We start from the raw sequence: 18,962 nt of genomic DNA on the forward strand, positions 1-18,962 counted from the left end.
TGTCCAGTCCCTTAATAATCTTATATGTCTCAATCAGATCCCCTCTCATCCTTCTAAATTCCAGTGTATACAAGCCCAGTTGCTCCAATCTTTCGACATATGACAGTCCTGCTATTCCGGGAATTAACCTTGTGAACCTACGCTGCACTCCCTCAATAGCAAGAATGTCCTTCCTCAAATTTGGAGACCAAAACTGCACACAATACTCCACGTGGGGTCTCACCAGGGCCCTGTACAGCTGCAGAAGGACCTCTTTACTCCTATACTCAATTCCTCTTGTTATAAAAGCCAGCATGCCATTAGCTTTCTTCACTGCCTGCTGTACCTGCATGCTTGCTTTCATTGACTGATGTACAAGAACACCTAGATCTTGTTGTACTTCCCCTTTTCCTAACTTGACGCCATTTAGATCCATTCTGTCTGGATGCATAATGACTTGGTACGCAACTAACATTTACCTCAAAAGAACTCCTTGAAAGGGCAATTGAAAGATTCACTATAAATTTTTGCAATGAAATAGTGATAATACAGTACTGTGCAAAAGTCTTAGGCACATATACATAGCTGGGGTGCACAGTATTGTACTTGTCAACCTGGAGCAAAGAGCTTGTTTGTAAATCTGGCGGGAGCAAAGGAATGGTGAGGGTGGTGCGCCACGGGAGGGGTGAGGGGCAACAGGCCGACAACTGCCAGGTGCGGGGGGTGGGGGGGGTGTTATGGGTGCAGACATATCCAGCCCAAGGCACAAAAAAGGTTGGGAACCCCCTGCTCTACACCATCTCACCTGCTGAAGCTGAACACTGACAAGTTAATCAACTGTATTAAACAATATCTCTGCACTTTTGGAAGAATCCACTAGATGGCAGAAAAGGCACAATTTTTAAAAAAACATATTTTAAACACCAGGGATCCTGCAGATGCTGGAAAACCAGAGCAACACACACCAAATGCTGGAGGAACTCAGTCGGTCAGGCGGCCTCCATGAAGAGTCTACATTTCGGGCCAAGGCTCTTCACAGCAGGACTGATTTCTTTTCAAAATGTTCATAGCTTTCAATCATTCAAGACATCTTCTCAGGATGGACAATAAATGCTGGCTTAGCCGGTGACGCCCATATCCCATAAATAAATAAATAAATAAATTAAAACACGTCACTGTAGAATGGTGGTCAGCCAGTTCTTGATGCCTGACTTACAATTCTTTTCACCCTGTTCTTGTGCTCGGCCTTCCTTTCAAACAAAATGCAATCTCTTTTCAAAAGAATGCTGAATCTGCTTCCAGCACCCACTCAAGACCACATACTTCACAATATTTGAGCACCCGAGTGAAAATCATCTCAGAGTGCCTGTCCCAGTGTCACATAACCAGATAATTTACTCAAGGACTGAATGGAAAAAAGAGCTCTTTGTTCGAAGAAAGCATACCTTAAATAGTTATTTAGGCAGTGTCTAATGAAGATGGGTTACAGGAGATTGAAAATCTAGTTAAGCAGTATCACAACAAGAGCCTCTCACTTAACGTCAGCAAAACCAATGAACTGATTAATGACTACAGGGGGAAGAAGCTGGAGGTCTATGAGCCAGTCCTCATTGGGGGAACGAAGGTAAAGAGGGTCAGTAACTTTGAGTCCCTAGGCGTTATCACACCAGAGGATTTGTCCTGTGACTAACTCTTCAGTGTCATCACAAAGACATCACCTTTACTTTCCTTGAAGCTTGCATAGATTCAGCACGTTAACAAAAACTTCAACAAATTTCTTTAGCTGTACAGTGGAGAGTATCCTAACTCGTTGCATCATGGCAGAAAGGGATGGATACAGCCCAGTCTGTCACAGGTGAAGCCCTCCCAACTACTAAGTCCATTTACATGGAATGCTGTCGCAGGAAAGCAGCATCCATCGGCAACGACCTCCGCCATCCAGCTCACATTCTCTTCTCACTGCTACAATCGAGCAGCAGGTACAGAAGCCCTAGGTCCCACTCCACCAGGTTCAGGAACCGTTATTACCCTACAACCTGAACCAGTGTGGATAACGTAATTCACCACCACTCTGAACCGATTCTTCGAACTACAGACTCACTTTCAAGGACACCCTACAACTCATTCTCTCCGTTTTATTTATAAGATTAGCTTTGTCACACGTACATCAAAAAGTGCAGAGAAATGTGTCGTTTGCATCAAATCAGGTGAGCGACGATTGTGTCGGCATGCTTATGGTGCCATCATAGCACGCCCACAACTTGCACACCCGAACTCTGGTATGTCTTCAGAAGGTGGGAGGAAACTGGAGCACCCAGAGGAAACCCACGCGGTCATGGGAAGAACACACAATCTCAATGCAGATGGCGGCGGGAATCGAACCCCAATTGGTAATTGATGGCGCTGTAAAGCATTATGCTAACTGCTAATCTACCGTGCTGCCAAATATTTACTTGCACTATTTGTCTTCTTTTGCACATTGGTGCGCATCAGCCTTTGCTTATGTAGATTTGTGTAAAATTGTTATTGTTATTCTTTTTTCCTTGTAAATGCCTGCAAGAAAATGAATCTCAGTGTGGTGTATGATGACATCTACGACAGAACCTTGATAATAAATCTACTTTGAAAAGCTAATACAATGCTGAAAGAGATGCTGGAACAAACAAGGGAGAAAAGACTAAATATAATGAGGTTCTATTTGCTGACACTCAGCTCCCATCTACAAGAGTTTAACACTACCACAAATATAAACTACTTTGCAGCACGTTCTACTAAATCATCCACATTTCTAATTTTTAAAAACTATAGTGAATTCAGGCAACTTTGGAACGCCCACGCTATAGTTTTCATCTGTACCAGAGAATTTCACCAGCAGAAGGCCTCACGTGCGGTAATGTTGGGGATTGTTTATACGCTGGCCAAAATGACATTAGCACACAGCTGGAGGAGATGAGGGAGGAAAAATGGAACAAGAGTAAGTTTTAGTCCATGCTTAATAAAGTGACGGATACAAATCAAATACAACATGGATTGAAACCAGGCAGAAAGGGCAGATTCAGAAGAAATATCAGAAGTGAAACTGGGAAGGATTGACCTCCCTCCACCGCAATTACTTAAATTTGCCACTTTTGGAATAACCAGAACCTGGGTGACAACCCTTAGACCTTCCACCTGGAGATTCAAGTTAAAAATTATGCAATACAAAAATAACAGGTTTCAGCAAATGTGTATGCAAAACCTGTGGTAATCCCAACGAACTATTTATAATTAATGGATTTTAAAAACAGCATCTTTTCACCATAGTTCTGCTGTGCTCTGAGAGCTATTTATCAGATATCAGTGGGAAGAGAATTGACAAATTTACACTTGAACCTTCCTGCTTTCTTAAGCCTCCAACTGGGTACAGCTAAAAAAATTACTTAAAAATGTGTGCGCAACTTGAATTAACACCCAAAAGCTAATTGAGAAAAATGAAAACAATCTAAGTTGTACTCTGTTCACTAAGTAAGACCATAAGACTCTGCAACAGAGTTAGGCCATTTGGCCTTTGAGTATGTGTCACCATATGATCCCAGCTGATTTATTTTCCCTCTCAACCACATTTCCCTGCCTTCTCCCCGTAACCTTTAATGTCCTTACTGATCAAGCACCTATCAACCTCTGCTTTAAATATACCCAATGACTTGGCCTCCACAGCCATCTGTGGCAATGAATTCCACAGATTCACCATGCTTGGCTGAAGAAATTCCTCCTCATGTCTGTTCTAAAAGGACATCCTTTTATTCTGAGTCTGTGCCCCCTAGTCCTAGACTTCTCCACTTTTGGAAACATCTACTTCACACCCATTCTATCTAGGACTTTTAATATTCGATAGGTTCCACTGAAAGTACCCTCATTCTTGTACACTCCAGTGAGTATAGGCGCAGAGCCAGTAAACGCTCCTCATCTATCATTCTTGGGATCTTTCTTGTGAACCTCCTCTGGATTATCTCCAATGCCAGTACATCCTTAGGTCATCATCATCATGTGCCTTGTCGTATGGCATGTGTGATCATGGTTTTACAACCATGATTGTTCTTGGCAAATTTTTCTACGCAAGCGGTTTGCCATTGCCTTCTTCTGGGCAGTGTCTTTACAAGGCAGGTTAACCCAGCCATTATCAACACTCTTTGGAGATTATCTTCCTGGTGTCAATGGTCATATAACCAGGACTTGTGATGTGCACCAGCTGCTCATACGACCATCCACCACCTGCTCCCATGGCTTCAAGTGACCCTGATCAGGGGCTAAGAAGGTGCTACACCTTGCCCAAGGGTGACCTGCAAGCTGGTGGAGGGAAGGAGTACCATATACAAGTGTAAAGGAGAACAAAATAATTATTATTCCAGATCCAATGCAGCACAAAAAACACAATAATAAAACAACACAATAAATATAATTACATAAGATAGATAATATACACAGATTGATTATAGCTCCATCCCACCACCTAATCCTTAGATAAGGAGCCCAAAACTGCCCACAATAAAGTTGGACCACGTCCCATGTGTATGTCCCTCATTATATAAACTGCTTATGCTCATGTTCTACCAGTTAGATTGTGAGTGTCCAGGAAGGGAGCAGACACTGCTAAAGACTGTATTGGAATCGAAAATCCTTGCCATTGATTTTCAATATAGTTGAGCAAGGATCAGTTCAGGTAATTTCCATCGATGGAAAGACCAGCACTAGCCCACCCACCTATAAACAGAAAGGTGCCAGATAAAGGTCAGAAACAACATGAAACACCCTGCTCATGGGCTGTTTGTCCCACTTCCATCAGTAGCTTCACACCAGAACCACCAGATTTGATCCACACGTTCACCCACTAATGCATCTCTCCACTCCCCCCACCACCATTACTTTATCATTTACTGTCAGTCACCTTATGTACAAACACTCCTGTGCGTAGCGTCACTTTACAGATGTACAATCAATCTATGTATATAAGCTATCTAATGTAATTATATTTATTGTGTTCTTTATCCTATTGTATTTCTTTTTGTGCTGCATTGGATCCAAAGTAACAATGATTTTGTTGACCTTTACAGTTGTGTGCAGGAAATGACATGAAACAAGCTTGAAGAGAATCTCACTCACCAGGAGAATGCTGGGTGGTTGCCAGTGAGGTCATGGAATTCGAGAGGTTTAAGTTGGCAGTAATGCTAAGCTGGCTTTGGACAGGGGGTGGGTAGGGAGAGGTCGGTGTGCGCAGCGACTCCTCGGTGGATTCTTCATCTATTCCTGGCAAATACGTGTCGATTAATGCATCCAGAAACTTCACAATCAGCTCGGCGTAGTCCGGGATCTGGGTTTGCTGTGCGACAGGATAAACATCAGAGGAATATAGTTAAAATCAAAGGCTTCGAGGAGGATCCAAGTCAAATTTAAAATTAGAGAACTACATCTCAGCAGAACAATTCAAACAAATGAAAGGTGTTAAGTCTACAGGGGAAGCAATGTTTGCTCAAAGTAACAGCTCCATTATATATCGGGAGAAACGAGAGGAAACATTTGTCGAGCTGTATAAATTTTTTGTATGGTATAATCTTTGCACCAAGGCTTGAATTACATGAAAACTCTTCACTTTGTGGTTACTGTGACAGCAACACTGACAGCTGGGCGGGCTGGAACAGCACCAATGGTTTGGAAACACGGGGAGCTTCAGGGGAGGGGAGGGGAGGCATGGATGGTTTACGATTTGGAAGTAGGACTTGCTGCCCCATCTGTATCTGCAGAAGCATATTAACTGGAGCCACCGTGCAAAAAATTCAGCCAGGTTCCAAACAACTCCAGCATTACGTCATAAGTGCAGTTCTATTTATTAGAGAAAGGGACAGAAGACCATAAGACGTGGAGTGGAATTAGGCCACTCGGCTTATTGAGTCACCTCCACCATTTGATCACGGCTGATTTATTACCCTTCTCAGCTCCATTTTCCCACCTCTTCCCGTAACCTTTGACACCCTTACTAATCCAGAACCTATCAACCTCTACTTTAAATATACCCAATAATTTGGGCTCCACCGCCATCTGATTCACCGCCCTCGAGCTAAATAAATTCCCCTACCTCTGTTCTAAAGGGATGTCCCTGTATTCTGGGGCTGTGCCCTCTGTTCATAGACTCTCCTATTTTTGGAAACATCCTGTCCACGTCCACTCTGTTTAGGCCTTAGAAGCAAACTACTCAGTCCCTTGTCCTTTCTATCCCTCACTGAAATTATGGGTGATCTGTGAATGTACAAATTCCTTACAGGCAGAGATGGGAATTAAACCCAGGTAGCCTGTACTGTAAAGCACTGAGCTAACCACTATGCTACCATGCCACCCCTTCTTCCCCTCTTCTCTTCTCCTCCCTTGACTTTACATTTATCACCCACACTTCTCATTCTCATCCCCTAGATCCCACGTTAGGTGGAAATGGTTTCATTCTATCTATGTCATCAGTTCCTTGTGATACCTGGAAGACTAGAACTAAATCACCACATTACAGTCCAAAATCAAAGAATACAACCCAAGTTTGATTCAACTCTTCCCATAGGTCAATCAGTGGAGTTCCAACTAAATTTGTTCCACAGCCAATATATCCTACGGAGCACACGACTGCACGACTTCACAGTGTGTACAAATTGGCTGAAGTGATATCTATGTCTTCAAACGTACTTAACTGCAAGGTTTTCTAGAAAATCTGGAGCCCATGAAATAAGTCATCTATAAACAGTTTTGATTGGATTAATTTTTAATTCATATTTCTTTAATAATGTTTCACCCAAAACCATCTCATTAAAAGTAATGAACATTATCACTTAATAATACTTTGTCCACTGTATCTATTTTCTACTGATGCAGACGAGTCATTGCAAAGCCTAAAACAAAAGTATTTAAAAGATGCTTCAAAAGAGTTTCAGTCGCACCTTAGAGAAAGATCCTGCGAATCTCCAAAGTCCATTGAAACCAAAACCTGAAATAGTGAGGCAAGAAAAATAATTACAAAAAGAAAGCAATTCAAATCTTGGTATTAATTAGTGTACCAATCAAGATTAGAGTGTTCATTACCCCTAGAGTTGCTCTTGATTCATTATCTATAAGGATATACTTCAGTTGCACCTCAAATAATTCTGTATTGAACTTTTTAGACCATAAGACCATAGAAGCAGAATTATGCCATTTGGCCCATCGAGTCTGCTCCCCCATTTCATCATGGCTGATGCATTTCCATCTCAGCCCCAATCTCCCGCCTTCTCCCTGTAACCCTTCATGCCCTGACTAATCAAGAACCTATCAACCTGTGCCTTAAATCCACAGGTTGGGGCTCCACAGGGGACTGTCCTGTCTCCCTTTCTCTTCATCATCTACACCTCGGACTTCAACTACTGCAAAGAGTCTTGCCATCTTCAGAAGTTTTCTGATGACTCTGCCATAGTTGGATGCATCAGTAAGGGAGATGAGGCTGAGTACAGGGCTACGGTGGGAAACTTTGTCACATGGTGTGAGCAGAATTATCTGCAGCTAAATGTGAAAAAGACTAAGGAGCTCGTGGTGGACCTGAGTTGGGCTAAGGCACTGGTGACCCCTGTTTCCATCCAAGGGGTCAGTGTGGACATGGTGGAGGATTACAAATACCTGGGGATACAAAATGACAATAAACTGGACTGGTCAAAGAACACTGAGCTGTCTACAAGAAGGGTCAGAGCCGTCTCTATTTCCTGAGGAGACTGAGGTCCTTTAACATCTGCCGGACAATGCTGAGGATGTTCTACGAGTATGTGGTGGCCAGTGCTATCATGTTTGCTGTTGTGTGCTGGGGCAGCAGGCTGAGGGTAGCAGACATCAACAGAATCAACAAACTCATTTGCAAGGCCAGTGATGTTGTGGGGGTGGAACTGGACTCTCTGATGGTGGGGTGTCTGAAAAGAGGATGCTGTCCAAGTTGCATGCCATCTTGGACAATGTCTCCCTTCCACTCCATAATGTACTGGTTAGGCACAGGAGTACATTCAGCCAGAGACTCATTCCACCGAGATGCAACACTGAGCGTCATAGGAAGTCATTCCTGCCTGTGGCCATCAAACTTTATAACTCCTCCCTCAGAGTGTCAGACACCCTGAGCCAATAGGCTGGTCCTGGACTAATTTCCACTTGGCATTAATTACTTATTATTATTTAATTATTTATGGTTTTATATGTCTATATTTCTACACTATTCTTGGTTGGTGCGACTGTAATGAAACCCAAATTCCCTCGGGATCAATAAAATATGTCTGTCTGTCTGTCAAATATACCCATTGACGGCCTCCACAGCTGGTGGTGGCAATGAATTCCAGATTCACCACCTTTTGGCTAAGAAATTCCTCCTCATCTTTATTCTAAATGTACGTTCCTCTATAGTGAGGTTGTGTCCTCTGGTCTTAGACCCCAATCTCCGATCATAGGAAACAAATTTGTTTGGTAACACACACAAAATGCTGGAGGAACTCAACAGGCCAGGCAGCGTCTAAGGAAAAAAGTACAGTCGACATTTTGGGCCAAGACCCTTGACTGTACTTTTTTCCATAGATGCTGCCTGGCATGCAGAGTTCCTCCAGTATTTCGTGTGTGTTGCCTGGGTTTCCAGCATCTGCAGGTTTTTTCTTGTTTTTGAATTTTGTTTGGCTTTAATTTTCATCTGGATATTCAGCAACAAAGCTCATATAACATCCAATTCAGTTTACAGTGGACTTTTGTGTTCCATCCAGCATTTATGTGAGGAGTCTTAAAACTGAGAACCATGGCTTTGTTACTGTATAAAGAATGTATTTGTTAATAGCTCAACTGACAGTACAATGCTTCCAAAGATCTCTGGTGATCCAACTAATGTCATGGAATCTTCTCCATCTTAATGATCTAGTTCCTTCCTACTTGGAGCAAGGCCAACAACACGTGCCAGCTCTTAGTGAATCTGTAGTGGTTTCTATATGGCTTTCATGGGGAAGAACGAAAACAAGGTAGTGTTGGTTTAAAGCGAGAGAAAGGAGTTTCAAAGGGATTTGACGGGTAACCTTTTCTCTTAGACAGAAAGTGATTGATATCTTGAAAGTGCTGCCAGATGTGGTGGAAGAATCCAACAGAATTACTATGTTTAAATGGCATTAAGACAAGCACTTCAAGAGGAAAGGTGTATAATGATATGGTGCTAGTGCAGCTATATGGAATTAGTGTAGATAGGCACACTAATTTTATTTATTTATTAATTGAGATACAGTGTAGAATAGGCTCTTCAAGCCACACCACCCAAGAATCCCCCAATCTCCTAATCACAGGACAATTTATAATGACCAATTAATTGACAAAGCAATATGTCTTTTGGACTGTGGGAGGAACTCAGCGAGTCAAGCAATATGGAGGGGAACAAACAATCACCATTTTGGGCCGAGACCTTTCATCAGGATTGGAAAAGATGGGAGGAAGAAGCAAGAATAAGATGGTGGTGGAAGGGAAGGAGTACAAGCTGGCAGGTGACAGGTGAAACCAGGTGAGCGGGAGGGTGGGTGGTGTGGGGGAATGAAGTGAGAAGCTGGAAGGTGGATACGTGGAAGAGGTTAAATCCTGAAGAAGGCGGCACCTGGTAGGAGAGGAAGTGGCCCATGGAAGAAGGGAAGGAGGGGTGGGGAACCAGAGGGAGGTGATAGGTAGGTGAGGAAAGGACAGTATAGGGAATGGAAAAAGATTGAGGGGGGGCGGGAGGGGGAAGAAGCTAGCGAAATCGATACTCATGCTGTCAATCAGGAGGCTACCCAGACAGAATATGAGGTGTTACTCCAGTCTGAACGTGGCCTCATGGTGGCTGCAGAGGAGACACAGACATGTTGGAATGGGAATGGGAAGCTGATTTGAAATGGGTGGCCACTGGGAGATCCTGCCTTTTGCGTCAAACAGATGATCAGTGCAGATGGGCCCGTTTCTGTGCTGTGAAACTTTAACACTGTAATGGCCAATTTGTAATAACATCCTTAGAATTCAAAAGAGTTTTACACCGAGGTAGACTAGTCTGGGCCTGATTCTAGGTTCTCGAAGAAGCGACATCAGATCTGGTTTCGTCGAACAAGCCAACCAACACCATCTATGTTTCGTTACACTCAAGCTCATGAATTTCAGTTGGTAGCGTGAATTCTTACTGGAGAATCAAGGGGACATAATGGACCTCAGGGGCCAGCATGATAGCATAGTGGTTAGCGCAGTGCCTCACAGCACCAATGATCACCGATTAGAGCTCAAATACTGCCACTGTCATTTGTACGTTATCCCCGTGACCACGTGCGTTTCTCCAGGTGCTCCAGTTTCATCCCACACTCCAGACGTACGGGTTAGGGGTCGTGAGTTGTGGGCATGCTATGCTAGTGAAGGAAGCATGGCGACAGTTGTGGGCTGCCCCACAGTTGTGTTGGCCGTCGATGCAAAACAAATCATTTCATTGTATATTGCGATGTACACGTGACAAAAACCTTTTTCCATTCTATGCTGGAAACATCTACTATCATGTGAAGCAACACACGATGGGCTGCATAAAGACAGCAATCAACAACATGCTGACTTCCATGCCTTTGTCCCTGCTTTATATAGACATCATTAATGGGGAAGTTCTTTGACTATTTTTCAGCAAGATGTTATACTTTGCCAAACCACCCTCTCTTCCCCTCCCCCGCTGAGAAGGTTTCAGTTCCAAAACAATGAAATGAAGCCGTAAAGCCCACTTACTTTGTAAATATGCTGGCTGATACTGAGGCGGCGATTCTTCATGATACACCACACTCTGCACAATCCCATGTATGGGATTTAGTAGATTGGGGTCGTGGCATAGTGATAGCAACGTATTAATCTTGGAGTCCAGTAAATTGTGTCTAAGTAGCACAAAAAAATACAATAATGAGTCTACTAACAGCGTCTAAAATGTATTTAATAGTTGACAACGATATCACATTAGGAAATGGCAATAAGCCACTATCTATTAGATTATTTCTGCAAACATAACCTTAAAACTGCCCTACAAATAACTTTAAAACACAGCACTTGTTGCTTTTTCTGAAAAGATGATTGACTTGATGGATGCACAAGATATTTCTGCTAAACAGAGACATTAGTCTTTTCAAAAAAACTTCAACTCTCTGAATCATTTTAGTGAATGACATGTTTGTGGATGAGGGGCTTGACATACTTAGAAAGAGATGACTAAACGCTCATTCCAACGGTTACAATTTAGAACCTAGCTGAAGATCAGACTGGTGTTATGCAACAACAGAGGAACTTACACAATGGGAAACACTTTGGGGAAGACGACACTGGCTTCAGCTAAGTACTCGTACAGGATGCGCTGATCAAACTCATCTGTAGTGTGTTTCACCAATGTAGCCTTTAGAGAAAAACACAAACTCATTAGATGGTTGAAACTGATTTCCATGTATTCTTGATCTATAAAGAAAAGTGCCATGAGATAACTACTTCACGCCAAGTTTACAGATAATAGTGGTCACCACACAGATCACTGAATTCAGGGCTGCTCGTTTAGACAATCTTATTCTCCTCTCAGGTTTGAAAATAAAGCTTATCACGTGCGATAATTCACATCCCTAAATTTGAAAAACAAGCTGTCTAGATAACAGAACCTGCTGACAAGATGATTTAAAGTAAACATTTTACTTTAATTCAAAATCCACTCATATACATCTCAATGTACACTGCTGCATTTGAAAGAACTCAGCTGGATTATGAAGCCCCCCACATACCTTTCCCATTACCTAGGTCCACCAATCACCTGCCAACTTGCACTCCCTCCCCGCTCCCCCCCAACACTTTCTTATTCTTGTTTGTGCCCCTTTCTCTTCCAGTCCCAATCAAGGGTCTCAGCTAGAAAAGTCAACTGTTCATTCCTCTCCATAGATGCTGCCTGCTCCGCTGAGCCTCCAGCATTGTTGCCACTCTGGTATATAAAAAAACTGAAGTCGTTCAAAATTTAAACACAAGGGATTTTGCAGATGCTGTAAATCTTGAGCAACACACACACACAACATGCTGGAGGAGCTCAACAGGTCAGACAACATCTGTGGAGAGCAATAAGCAGTCAAGGTTTTGGGCCAAGAAGATTCTTCCAGCACTTTGAGCATATTTGTTCCTCAAAAATTTAGGTTGTTCTATTTCAGCAATGACTTTTATGTTCTCATCTAAAGACCTGAAGATCTCAATTTCCTCAGGCTAGTTTCCAATCAGGAAATTATTACAGCCTGCTAACCTTGAAGAATTTAAGGCTAATATTGGAGGCAGGCCAAAAACTCCCAGACAGTAAGTTGCCCAGTGTGTACCATTGCTAAAGTGACTTAGTAAAAACGTTTAATCCTACTACTCTGTAGGCGTCCTTGCTCTGTACATAACACAACTCACAAGTCAGATCCACATTAATCCTATATGCCTCCATTAGGGCAGCAACGTTCTACAACTCGAATCTAGGAATCGGTTGCTCCACTCTGTCCCTGACCGCTGCTGAAACGCTTGGAAAGAATACTGTTGCAAACTGCAACAGCAGCACAGAAACATAATGGGAGGGTGGGATTTATTTTGGATTGTTCTTCATTTAAGGTTTACAAGTGACTGTAATGTAGGGATCAAATGGACTTTTCAGGAGACAGCCTTCCATTGGGAGCGAAGAAAATAGGTACCTTCACTCAAACTGCACAAAACTCTGGTTAAGGGACAGCTTTCTTCCCCCTTCTTTTCCAGCCCTGAAGAAGGGCCTCGGTCTGATTTATTTCCATAAATGCTGTCTAACCTGCTGAGTTTTCTACAGCACTGTGTGTGTGTGTGTGTTACATCCCACAGACTTAACTGTTTTGGTATAAATCCAAAGATATAACGTTATGTGGAACGCAGGGTTCTCTTACAGAAAATGAGGAGGAAAAGGAGTCAGAAGAGGACAGTGATAACTGTCAACCCTGGGAATTTATTGATCTAAAGCTGTAATTGAACTTGTGCATTATATAAAAAAAATCAGGAGAGGAGTAGGTTGACTACACTCCAGGGTTACCTCACAAACTACACCTTGGGGCAACACTAATCAAGATGTCCAGATCGTATATGTACTATGAAAGTTATAGATCAAGCACTAGTTGTAATTTGTTTAGAAAAACAGCATGGAACAGGCCCTTCTGGCCCAATGAGCTGAACCACCTACTAACCCATTTATTTAACCTTGCCCCAATCACAGGACAATTTACAATGACCAATTAGCCTACTAACCCGTAAATCTTTGGATTGTGGGAGGAAACTGGAGCACCCAGAGATTATCCACAGGCTCATGGGAAGGTCGTACAAACTTCTTACAGACAGGGTCAGAACTGAACTTCGAACTCTAGCTCCCCGAGCTGTAATAGCACCATGCTAACTGCTACTCTACAGTGGCACCATAATCTGTAGAAAGCGAACATTTACAGAGAAGATGTAAAGCACTGAGCCTAGCTATAAACTAATAAGCAATTATTCTAGGAACAACTTCTTCCGTTCCACTATCTGATTTCTGAATAAACAATGAAGCAACCCATGAAGCAACCCATCACTGCTTTTGCCTCTCTTCTTGCACTACTTATTTAATTATTTTCATATATATATATACACACACACACACATATACATGTATATACACACACACACACATAAACTAATCTAAAACTTTGACAAACTTCTATAGATGTGCGGTGGAGAGTATGTTGTCTGACTGCATCACAGCCTGGTATGGAACTGCTGATGCCCTTGAATGGAAAATCCTGCAAAAAGTCATGGATACAGCCCAGTCCGTCACAGGGAAAGCAGCACCCATCACAAAGAACCCCCACCGTCCAGAACATGCTCTCTTCTCACTGTATTTGCACAGCTTGTTAGCGATTTTTTTTTTTGCACATTGGCTGTTTGTCAGCCCTGTTGGGGGCAGTCTTTCATTAATTCTATTGTGTTTTTTTATGTTCATTGTGACTGTATACGGTGACATATCTGTACTTTGAGAATAAACATTTGATATATTGTAGATTTCTTATTGTGATTCATTCCTTTTTATGTATGGCACTGTACTGCAGCCGCAAAAATAACAGATTCTACAACATCGTGATATTAAATCTGATTCTGTTTCCTGTACCACTTTGCAGCAGGCGCTCGGACAAACAAGACATTCATTTCAAACAGAAGGATGGCATATAATTGAGTTCAAGTGTATAAAATATCTAATGACCTATAACTTGCCCAAAATTATTTCCTTTCTATCCTCAAACTGCCTCAGGAGAACAATTTATTCTTGGAATGAGCCATGCTAGTTTTTAAGAAAATTATTCTACTCAGCAAATTTAAAGAGCAATGAAATGAGGAACAGAAAGAATAGAAAAGGAGCGTCCGACTGTCCTTCGGGGGGCAAGCCTTACTCTGATCGTCGAAAGCCACTTCCGTTATGAGGGGTTAGTTTAGATGGTGCAGCTGCTTTCCCATTGGATAGATGCCTGGTGTCCAGTTTCAAATACCCTGAGTATATAAAATAACAGGTGGAAGGGGCTTGCTCTCTTCCTCCTTTGTTTCAAATGTGACCGCTGGGAAGGTATGATCTGCACACACTTAACTAAGTATGTTTGTTGAATGTATGGATATTTGCTGAATATTCAGCCTTGTATTGCCTGTAACTTGGGGAACATGAATTTTGGTCGAATTTTTACTGTCTGTAAATAAATGAATAATATACTCATTCGCAGAGAGCGCTTTTTGTGTCACTCGTCAGACCCACAAACCCGACTGAACATCATAACAACGTTCAAATGTTAAGTATGCCTACCAGGACGGTGAGTAGCAGGGCCTGGATCTTGGGGTCAGTGAGGACTTCTTCATCCAGAAGCACATTTGATTCAGACACCGAGACCTTCCGCAAGTGCGAGTGCTGCTGTGAGGATATCCGCTGTGTTTCTAAGTTAAGGAAAGTACAATCAGGTATTATAATATTGCTCCGACCTGACAGCATGGACATCGGTTTCTCCTGCTGGCGAAACAAAATTCTCCTCTCTCCCCTCTTCTTCTGTTTCCACTTTGGCCTCTTACCTCTTCTTACCTGCCTATCACCTTCCACCGTGTCCTTACTCTTCCCTTTCTCCCTTGTCTACTTTCCTCTCCTGTCAGATTCCTTCCTCTCCAGTCCTTTACTTTTCCCACCCACCTGCCTTCACTTAACACCTTCTAGTTATCCTCCTTCTCCACCCCCCACCTTTTCATTCTGGCATCTTCCCCCTTCCTTTCCAGTCCTGAAGAAGAATCTTGGCCTGAAATATTGACTATTTGTTCCATTTCCATTTTTTCATTGCCTGAGCTGCTGAGTTCCTCCAGCATTTTGTGTGTGTTTCGATATTACTTTGCAATTGAGAACAAGGTCAGGAATTATCCTGAGATGACAATGTAAAATGAAACTGGACTGGCGATAATAACGTGCCCCACTATGGGCACGAGTCTCCTCACCAGCGAGGATATCTTCAAAAGGTGGTGCCTCAAGGAGACAGTATCAATCCTGAATGACCCTCACCTTCTGGGACATGTCCTCTTCTCATTTCTACCATCAGGGAGGAGGTACAAGAGCCTGAAAACACACACTCGGCGTTTTAGGAACTGCTTTTTCCCCTTTGCCTCTGATTTCAGAACAATCCACAAACACAACCTCACTATTTTGCTCTCTTTTTACACAATTTATTTATATTTCTTATTGTATCCTACAGTAATTTTTATGCATTGCACCGTGCTGCTACAACAAAACACCAAATTTCAAGACGGTGATAATAAATTTGATTCTGACTCCTTCAGAACAAAAGCCAAAATGAGGCACATGTTGGACAACCAAGTTGCAGGTTTATGAACCTTGTGAATTTACCCTCTACAAATGAGACTAGGTTTGATGCTCAGTTAGCTGACCTTTAGTGGAGCCAAAAGACTTCTGGGGAAAACTAGGGAAGGCAGAAGGTACATTGCACAGAAGAGCAATTAAGTATATCATTCTTTATCTCACATTTTGAGCAGAAGTCTGAAAGAAAACAGAAATCAGCCCTCTCCTGACTGTACAGGTTTACGAGAATGATCCCAGGAATGAAAGGGTTAATGTATGAGGAGTGTATGATGGCTTTAGGTTTGCACTTGGTGGAGTTTAGAAGAATGATGGAGGAATCTCATTGAAGCCTACCAAATATTGAAAGGTCTAGACGGAGCAGACATGGAGAGGAGGTTTCCAATAGTGGGAGAGTCTAGGACCAGAGGCACAGCCCCAGGATAGAAGGACATCCCTTTATGTCGAATCAATTGCCACAGTGTGGTTTGACGGGCCAAGTCATTGGGTATGTTTACAGCAGAGGTTGATATGTACTTAATTAGTGAAGGTGTCACAGGTTATGGAGAGAAGGCAGGAGAATGGGGTTGAGAGGATAAATAAATCAGGCATGATCAAACATCACAGCAGACTTGATGGGTCGATTGGCCTACTTTGCTCCTATGTCTTACCGTTTAGTGAAAACGCCAGAAAGATCATAAATATTTGGCTAGTTACCCATATCAAAATCGTGCTCTGCCACACGCCTCATCTTCGGTGGAGTAGTAATCCCCGTCTCCATATCCTGTCTCTTTGGCGCTTTACTGTCTGAAATTAAGTGGTCAAAACTTTTCCTTGTACCTGTAAGATAACGGGCATCACCTGTTCAATTTTAAACACAAAAAAAGGAATGCCACAGGGTTGCAGAACTTTCTCAATAAAAATACAAACAAAGAAATGAAGATTTTGCAGGACTGACTTCCTGCTGACCCACTCAATATCCACCCCTCAATCAACAAATGCAACCACCATTTCATTTATCACGTTACAGCCCGTGGGCGGTAGCTGGGTGCAATTTAAGGGCCGCCTTTCCTTTATGACAACGCAGACAACAGCAGAACTTGTTGCAACAATTCGAGGCTATGAAAGATGCTGCAAAAATTAAAGACGTTCATGTTTCACAGGCGCAATAAAATCCTCCATTAACTGAGATATGGAGAACCCCAGAGCTATACTCCATGGTCATCACTGCTGTTCTCATCTAAGAAATAGTGGAAGATCAATAAGCACTGCTCCATGCGTCATTAGAAGGGAAGAGATGTCAAAGGAGGCAGTGTGTGATTGGCTGATATTTCTGCTGATGGCTCACCCTGATGTAGGTCCTCCTACCCCACCCTTGTCATGATGCAGCACCCCTCCCCTTCATCATCAGACTTCTACATGGCATCACAATATATCTGCGTGTTCTGTTTTCACAGCAAAATTAATCTCTCAATCCAAAGAAATTCAGCGATGAGAACGGTCATGAGTTTGGCTATGATTTTATAAAATGGCCTACACCTGTCCTGAATCCTTCTCCCGGCGACAAAACTCCTTCATTTAATTACTTGCTCGTTCATCCAACGATGTATAGAGCTCGCTGCAGACGGCTAGCACGGGAAACAGCTTCCTCCCCTAGGCCATGAAACCACTGAACACTCTGCCACCTCCCAGGTCTCATCACATATGAAGCACCAGTAGAATTATACTGTTTACTTTTTAACTTGAGCTAAATGTCAGTCTTCTGGGATATATATTTGTCAATTTATTTATGGTAATAATACTTAAAAGTGTTGTGTGTGAGTTATATGTACTGTGTTGTGTACCATGGTCCAGAGGAATGTTGTTTCCGTGGTGATTATACATATATATGGTTGAATGACAATAAACTTAAACTTGAATTTGAGAGAGAGAGAAGCAAGTTGATCTAATGCTTCTTGATGCTTGGCATAAATTTCCTCCCACGCAGTTTCACCACACTATTTGTTTTTACTTCAATTTCTCTGAGCTGAGCACCTCCCAGAAAAGCTAAACTTTCAGAAAAAAAAGTGTAAAAGCAGCAAAACTGAATAGTGTTCATGTGCTGTAATAAGTAGCAGCAGGGGCTTCAGGAAGCAAAATCTTGCTTTGAACCACCAGTGGTGGGAAGCATTGATCAAGAGGGTTTGTCCAAGGCATGGGTATGGGTAAGAAGAACGCTTGGATCTTGATAAATAAATGTACTCACCCCAAACACCTTGGACATTTCCTCTTCTCCTCTCTCCCATTGGGCAAAAAAAATACACAACCCTGAAAGCACATACCACCAGGCTCAAGGGCAGCTTCTATCCCACTGCTATCAGACCACTGAATGGACTTTTGGCTTCATCATCTACCTCGTTATGATCCTCCACTTTATCATTTACCTGCACTGCACTTTCCCTGCAGTTGTTACACTTTATTCTGCACTGTTATTGACTTAACTCGTTCTAGCTCAATGCACTGTGGAGTGGTTTGATCTGTATGAACAGTTTGCAAGACAAGCTTTTCACTGTATCTTAGTGACAATAATAAACCAATTCCAATACAATTAGGGATGGCCATTAAATGCTGGCTTTACTAGTGACACTCTGACTTTGTATTAGCTAGAAAAACAATTTCTAATTAATTGTTAATTCTCAATTGCATAGTAACATTGTGGTTCCTAAGGTTGTCATAGCCAGGGGTGGTAGTGGGGATAAGCTCCCACTACCTATAAAGTGCTCTAAATCCTGTGTGTCTCTAACGGCCCCTGACAACCGAGTCCAACTCTTGGCCTTCACATGTGGCTTAGCTACTAGGCCCCGTGGAACTGTTGCTACTGACAGGAGAAGGGGCAAAGGCAGACCACTGGTGCCTCAAAACCAGTTGCATCGGGCAGGTGGAGTTCGTCAGCCTTGGACAGCAGCCCACCTAGGAGAAGGAAAACTCTGATTTTAAACCTCTGCTGCCTTGCAGCCATACCCACTCATGGGAAAGGTTTCGGGAATAAACCCCGAGGAAGAAATCTGGAGCCGGGGTTCCAAAGGCAGCTTTATGTTGCTTAAAA

General features: G+C 42.6%; 1 protein-coding gene across 6 annotated transcripts in view; it reads right to left on the bottom strand.

The window, feature by feature from the left end:
• LOC140731641 (neurofibromin) overlaps positions 1-18,962 on the bottom strand; it is a 359,419-nt gene that overhangs the window by 20,742 nt on the left and 319,715 nt on the right. For 3 of the 6 annotated variants that reach the window (XM_073053261.1, XM_073053258.1, XM_073053259.1), the window contains 6 exons: positions 16,595-16,717; positions 14,852-14,979; positions 11,304-11,404; positions 10,753-10,895; positions 6,933-6,979; positions 5,119-5,335 (listed from right to left, as the gene is read on the bottom strand). In XM_073053261.1, coding sequence (XP_072909362.1) covers positions 5,119-5,335; positions 6,933-6,979; positions 10,753-10,895; positions 11,304-11,404; positions 14,852-14,979; positions 16,595-16,717 — 759 coding nt within the window. Of the gene's footprint in view, positions 1-5,118; positions 5,336-6,932; positions 6,980-10,752; positions 10,896-11,303; positions 11,405-14,851; positions 14,980-16,594; positions 16,739-18,962 lie in introns of all 6 variants that reach the window. The other 3 variants (XM_073053260.1, XM_073053257.1, XM_073053256.1) reach the window with 1 other exon arrangement.

The sequence above is a fragment of the Hemitrygon akajei genome, chromosome 8 (genome assembly GCF_048418815.1).
Source record: "Hemitrygon akajei chromosome 8, sHemAka1.3, whole genome shotgun sequence".
Taxonomy (NCBI): domain Eukaryota; kingdom Metazoa; phylum Chordata; class Chondrichthyes; order Myliobatiformes; family Dasyatidae; genus Hemitrygon; species Hemitrygon akajei.